Here is a 6,965-nt window from a genome sequence, read left to right as displayed (position 1 = left end):
TTTTTACTGAACTGAAATTTTTTTTACTGAATTTAAATTATTTTTGCTGAACAAAAATTAATTTTACTGAACTAAAAGTAATTTTATTGAAGTGAAATTATTTTTACTGATTCACTGTTATATTTTCTTAAATGTACTAATCTTTACTAAACTGAAATTATTTTTACCGAAATGAAATTATTTCTAAATCGAAATTATTTTTAGTGAATATTATTTTTTAAGGTGAGGTGAACCAGACCTTACAATTAATATTCATGTTGATCATTCAAGATGACTATTTATTTCAAGTTACTATTTCATCTTGACCAAATTAAAGCAATAATGTAATTAACATTAATACATGTAACGCGTTGATATAAGGCTTGTATTAACTGGAAACTCTATTAGTTCATATAACAAATACCATAAACTTGAATGCGTACACACTATTTTTACACAACAATTAGGCTACAATTCAAGAATTACAAACTTTTTTAAGTCTTTTGACATCTTCCATTTTGAATCAATAGTACTTCAGGCATTTAAGTGATAAACAACCGTCATTGACATGTCGTACGATTGAATTTAGAGGTGTCAATTCGGGTAAACGGGTCGGGTTAGTCTGGGTCGAGTTAACTCGGATTAGGTCAATTCGGGTTAATATCGTAACCTATGCAGGTCGGGTTCTAGTTGAGTCATGCTTGAGTCGGGTCACGTTGGGTCATACATCTTATCGGTTTTGGGTCGAGTTTAAGTCGGATCAATAACAGGGTTATATTCGAGTCGGGTAAAGAATAGGACGGGTTTAATTCGGGTTTTAACGAGTCAGGGTCATTCTCGGGTTGACTTGAACCGAATATTGTAGATATTCGGTTCAAGTCAATAATTTGCGGGTTATGATCAAGTAGGGTCATGTTCGGGTTCGGGTTTCAAATATTGGGTTTATTGGGTCTCGGGTTGATTTCAGGTCATGTCATATCGGGTTCGGGTAAGTTTTTCAAGTCAATTTGTTAACTATACATGTATTGACGTTTATGTTTAATCATTATCAATTTCTTCATATATTACATTATTTCACTTATTTTTGGATAAAAAATTTCAAATAAGTTCAAATTCGAACTAATGAGATCATGAAAATTTAAAATAAGATATAAAAAGTTCGTATTAATTCCGATAAGATAGGTTTAGCTAAGTTTTTGGAAGATATGTAAATATCTACAATAATAAAGATATATACAGTAATTTGAGAATATATGCTAAATATATTTTAAGAATTAGAAATGAGCAAATTAAATAGCTATAATTAGTCAATGTAAGGAGTTATATGTATGTATTGAACTATTGACTGTTGAACTTATCATAGTAACTTGTTTGCACAAGCACACTGATACATAAGTGACAACGTAACTATATATTAATAAGGTGTTCTAAATTGAATTTAAGGTGATTTGAAATGGGGTCAGGTCAATAAAAGGTTAGGTTAAGTTCGAAATGGGTCAGGAACAATTCGGTTTGAATTTGGGTCTGATCAATAACAAATCGTGTTAATTTCGGGTCAAATTAGTAATAGACCCGGTGAAATTCCATTCGGGTTGGATTAGTAACAAGTCGGGTTAAACTCGGGTTGGGTTAATAACATGTCAGATTAAATTAGAGTTTTGACGGGTTAAAACGAGTTTGGGTTAATCTCGGTTCAAGTCGGGTTCGGTCTAGGTCAATAATTTACGGGTTTTATTCATGTCTGGTAATCTCCAGGTCGGTTAATGTTCGAGTTCGGGTCTCAAATATTCGTGTTAATTAACTGAGGTCTAGGGTTGGTTTCAGGTCGGGTCATATCAAGTTCGGGTCTCCATTTTTTCGGGTTCAAAAAGGTCGAATAATAACCAGGTTCGGGTATTTTTTTTTCAGATCGGGTCAGTTTTTGACAGCTCTGCGATTGACCTTATTGTACAACTGATTCTCCTTGTAAGAGAACAAAATTATAGCTTTCTGATTTTGTTCATGTTTTTGAATTTTTAGATTTTTCTACATTTATGTAGCAAATTTCAGCATATATAGGGTGCGTATTGTTGCAATGAAATGCAAGAACTTAAATCCACAAAGCTAAAGCTAACCTTAGCACCATTGTTCTTAATAGGCTAGTTATCTTTAGCTTTTACTACGATGAATGGTCTGGCAATTTTTTTCATGCTCTTTCTTTTAGCTAAGCCTCTTTCAGCAAGTAGTGCAAATATCGAAATCGATTATTGTATTGCAGACCTTAGTCTCCCTAGGGGACCTCAAGGGTATGCTTGCAAGGATCCTGCTAAAGTCACGACTGATGACTTTGTTTTCACTGGATTTCGTGGTGAAAAATCCATCACTAACATATTTGGAAACAATGTAACTCGAGCAAATCACACCACATTCCCAGCCTTAAATGGTTTAGGCCTTTCTATGGCAAGGTTAGATTTGGCTGTAGGAGGAGTTGTCCCTGCACACTCTCATCGAACATCAGAAATGATTGTTCTTATAAACGGGACTATTATTGCAGGAATCATTGACACAAACAACACGGCATACTATAAGGTATTACAGCCGGGTGATTCTATGATTTTTCCACAAACCTTGCTTCACTTCCAGATCAATGTTGGTAAAACTCGAGCTCTTGCATTTGTTGGCCTGAATGGAGCAAACCCAGGATTCCAAATTGCTTCCACCGCGCTGTTCGCCGGCAATTTTCCACCTGAAATAGCTTCCGCAATCACACTCATAAGTCCTAAGGAAGTGAGACGCTTAAACCAACTATTTAGTGGAAGTATCGCATCTTCGTAAACTTATGTTTAAATCATTGGTTACATGCATGTCATCACTTGTGTAATTGTGTTTTATATGAAGTCCGGTTTATATATTAACCTGGTAAAATGTAGCAACGTCTAAATGTCACACATACTCGTATCATATTGTAGAATAAGAAGTGATGAATAATTCGTGTTTTCTAGTATAAAAGTGTTACAATTGTGTTGTAATTGTCATTATTGCTTCTTTTTTTTTTTAACATAGATCTTATGTTAAAACCTGGATAATTCTTCCAAATTTCAGCCAATTTCACGTGTAACCCAGCCAATTTTATTTTGTTATTAAATACGGAGTAATTATCACAGATAGCCCCCATTAAAGAACCCAAGTAAATGAACGAACCTAAGTACTATATATTCCCTTCGTCCCTAATATTTTCTCCCATTATAAAAATTTAAGTCAAACTTTAAAATCTTTGATAATTTGTTAATCTATAATAATATTATTAAAACTAAAGGGATTAACATGTTAACGAAATGTGTCATACTTTGTCATCATAAAATTTATGACATAGCGCCATATAGATGATGACATGACAACACATTAATATTTGGATTAGATTTGAATTATTACATCCCTTGAAATTTTCAACTTTTTATTACCACTATTCCACAATTAATATCACTTTATTACGAATACTTAAGAGCAACTCCAATGGTTGTAGCTAGGGACTTGCTTGCAATTTGATTAATTCCCTAGCTACTAGCTTGACCATTGGAGCTAGAAAACTCAATTAGCTTGACTAAGCAAATTAGCTTTTTGCTTGAGGATTAAACTTGCCAAAATAAAATGCTCATTGCACCAATTAAGCTCTTTTCATGTATTTTCTATCCAAAAATTACTATTAAGCTAATAGCTAGCCAATAGAGCAAAAAGTAGCTAAAATGATAATTAGCTTAAAAGCTTATGTGGTATGGCAAACTAATTGTCAAATTAGCTTGCCATTAGAGTTACTCTAATTAACATTCATATATTAATTGTAACTTTTCATTAGAATTCTAAAAGTTTTTAAGCATTATATGCAATTCCCTCTAAATTGTAAGACAAAAACTACTACATCTCTCTTTCTATCCCCAACTAACTTTATCATTTTTTATTTTATTATTTAAATATAAGGTATTGGTTCCAATATATAATTTAAACTCATGGTAATTTTTTCATTTTGTATTTAAACATAACCCGGGGCATCGCTAGGGCCCCAAACTAGTTACTACCTAAAAAGGGAGCATTTGTGAATTACTACCCCGTAAAAACAAGTTGTTAATTACTAGCCCTAAAACTTATTAATTCTAGAAACTACTACTTATTTTTCTAATCAGCCTACTTAATCTCTTAATGACATTATTATTTGGTTAAATTTTTATTAATAGCTCTTAACCCTTAATTAATTAATTTGCACCCCCTCCAACAACCCCTTTACCACCTCCGCCAGCACATCCAGCACGAAATCCACCTCTCTTGTGCTCATCCACCGCAAAATCCAACTCTTCTCTCGTTCCCCCATCGCGAAACCACCTCCCTCCCGTTCCTCCACCGCGAAATCGGCCCCCTTCAATTTCCCAACCACAAAATCCACCTCCATCCTACTCCCCCACTGCAATTATCGCCTCTTCCCTTGGCCCAAACCTCAAACCCATCCTATGCGCTTTTCCTAACCCCGATTATTGCCCCTCTCCTTTCCCTAACACCCCAAAACAGCCCAATCACGTGACAGAGGTGAGTTTGGCTATGAAGGAACGAGAGGGGGATGGGTTCGTGGTGGGGGACGGGAAGTGGTAGGAATCATTATGGGTTTCACGATACGGGAGTGCGCCGAAGGTGGTAGGGGGGCTATAGGAGGTGGTGCAATTGTGGTGTTGAGGTGGTGAGAGGGTTTAGTTAATTAATCAAGGTTTAAAATCCACTAATTAAAATTTGGTCGAATAATAATGTCATTAAGCTGTAAAGTAGGTTGATTAGGGAAAAAAAGGTAGTAGTTGTTAGAATTAATCAATTTTAGGGGTAGTATTAACAATTTTTTTTAGGGGTAGTAAGTTAGAAGTGATTTTTTTATGGGTAGTAAGTCACAAATTTATACCCTTAATTCTTAAGAAGTAATAAAGTCTTGTGGATCTTGTTGGATCCGACTCGTCTCATTGTATATTGTACTAAAATCTAGTTTTTATAATTTTTACATGTATGAATTTGGAGATAAATTGTTTCAATACGCGTATTGAATATCGTGAAAATCAAATTGGTTAAAATATTAAGGCCGTGAGAGTAATTAGTTCTTCTTGATGAAGACAACAGATTGGCTTGCCTTGCATGGCTTCATGTTGAAAGTATTTAACCCATTACTGTTTAGAGTGAGTGGTATGGTGTGCATCAATTCGTTTAGGAAGATGTTGGAGATTAGATATTAGCTGGAGTACTCATTTTCTTTAGCTAATGTACTTAATTAGTTGTATAAATAGCTAGGGATGGCAATCCAGTCCGAATCCGACCCTACTCTGCCCCGATCCGAGGTAAAAAATCCGCTCCGAGTCCGAGAAAAAAGTAATCCGAGTTCGACTCCGTTAAAATAATCCGACTCCGAGTCGAAGGAGGGTCGGAGTCGGATCCTAAAAAAAATCCGAGAAAAAAATCCGACTCCGACAAATGTCCGACTTTGACGGATTATCCGACTCCGACTCCAATAGATAGTGGATTTTTGTGTGGGTCATGGTGGCATTGGGTGTGGGTTGTCAAGGCCCAAATAGCCCAACATCTCAAAGTATATTAAATAATGTAAAAGAAACTCGGAGTCGGGTCGGATCGGAGTCGGAGTCGGAGGTCGGATATTGAAGTCAGAGTCGGAGTCGGATTTCGGAGTCGGATGTCGGAGTCGGAGTCGGATGTCGGATTTAACATCCGACTTCTTGTCGGATCGGAGTCGGATTTAGCATAATCCACTCCGAGTCCGACCCGTTGCCATCCCTATAAATAGCATACATGTAAATAGTATGATGTTATAGTACCTTAGTATCCTAACATTTCATCCTATAGAATATACTCTCATTTTTACTCTCTTCCTCCAAGCTCCTTCAAGCTTTTTAATGGTAGCACTCTCTCTCTTCTCTTCCTCTTCCTTCTTAGATTCACAAATTTAACATGATGGTATCAGAGCAGGATCAATTCCTAGCTCATTCATTCCGCGAATTTCTCTTGTAATTTCGGAAATTTTCATCTAACTTTTCCAAATTTTCATTTACAATTTGTGGGTCTTGATTTTCTTAGTTCTTGATTGAATTCGAACAATTTTGACAAGGATATACTTATATTCATAATGATTTTGTTCAAACTACTTATATTCATAATGATTTTGTTCAAACCAAAATGGATTGATTGATTTCTCAACTCTTGATTTTTTCCCAATTTCTAGGTTTTTTTTTTCCTATTTCACTATTGTTGTTAAAATGTGAGAAGCCTCAAATAATCATAGGAATGTGAACTGCGGTATGTGGAATTTATAATTCTTTAAGCATGTAAGTCAAACCATTGGTTTGTACACTTGGTAAATATAAAGTCTGAATTCGAATAACATAAAGACTAAGAAAAATTAACATAAACCTTACAAGAATATAAGAGTTAAAACAAATAACATAAACCTTAAAACAACTAAAAAAACATAAATTTTAAATGCAAAGAATTTGTGTAATATACACATCGAAATCAAACGACGCATATTGCAATCCTAATTTTCAACCAATTCTGATATTATTCGCTTTAAGTAACGAAGGATCGAAGGCACACTAGTGGAAAAATTGTCATTCGTAACAGGCTATTTGTAACGGGCAAAGGTATGCCCGTTACATAAAATACATCCGTAACGGCCAAAATAGAAGTCCGTTACAAATATATAATATTCGTAACGGGCAAGATACTGCCCGTTACAAATATATAACATTCGTAACGGGCAAAATATTGCCCGTTACGAATACTTTATTATTCGTAACAGGCATATTGTGCCCGTTACGAATACTATATTATTCGTAACAGGCATATTGTGCCCGTTACGAATACTTTAGTCCAACTGTTGGGAATGGAGCCCATAGCCCATTAAGGTTTTCGCTCTCCAGCCGTCACCCCTCTTTTATCCTCTCTTCTCTTATCATTTCCACTCTCTCTCT

The 6,965-nt window shown here is 35.2% G+C and overlaps 1 protein-coding gene across 1 annotated transcript; it reads left to right on the top strand.

Annotated features, from left to right (window-relative positions):
* The first annotated feature begins 2,142 nt into the window (after positions 1–2,142).
* Positions 2,143–2,793, top strand: LOC145575334 (germin-like protein). Its single transcript, XM_081633217.1, has one exon. The coding sequence runs from the start codon at positions 2,143–2,145 to the stop codon at positions 2,791–2,793; it is 651 nt and encodes a 216-aa protein (XP_081489343.1).
* The last annotated feature ends 4,172 nt before the right edge of the window (positions 2,794–6,965 follow it).

Source organism: Chenopodium album, chromosome 13 (assembly GCF_948465745.1).
Source record: "Chenopodium album chromosome 13, dcCheAlbu1.1, whole genome shotgun sequence".
Taxonomy (NCBI): domain Eukaryota; kingdom Viridiplantae; phylum Streptophyta; class Magnoliopsida; order Caryophyllales; family Amaranthaceae; genus Chenopodium; species Chenopodium album.
Note: the sequence above shows the minus strand (reverse complement) of the source record. Positions and strands in the feature narration are given on the sequence as shown.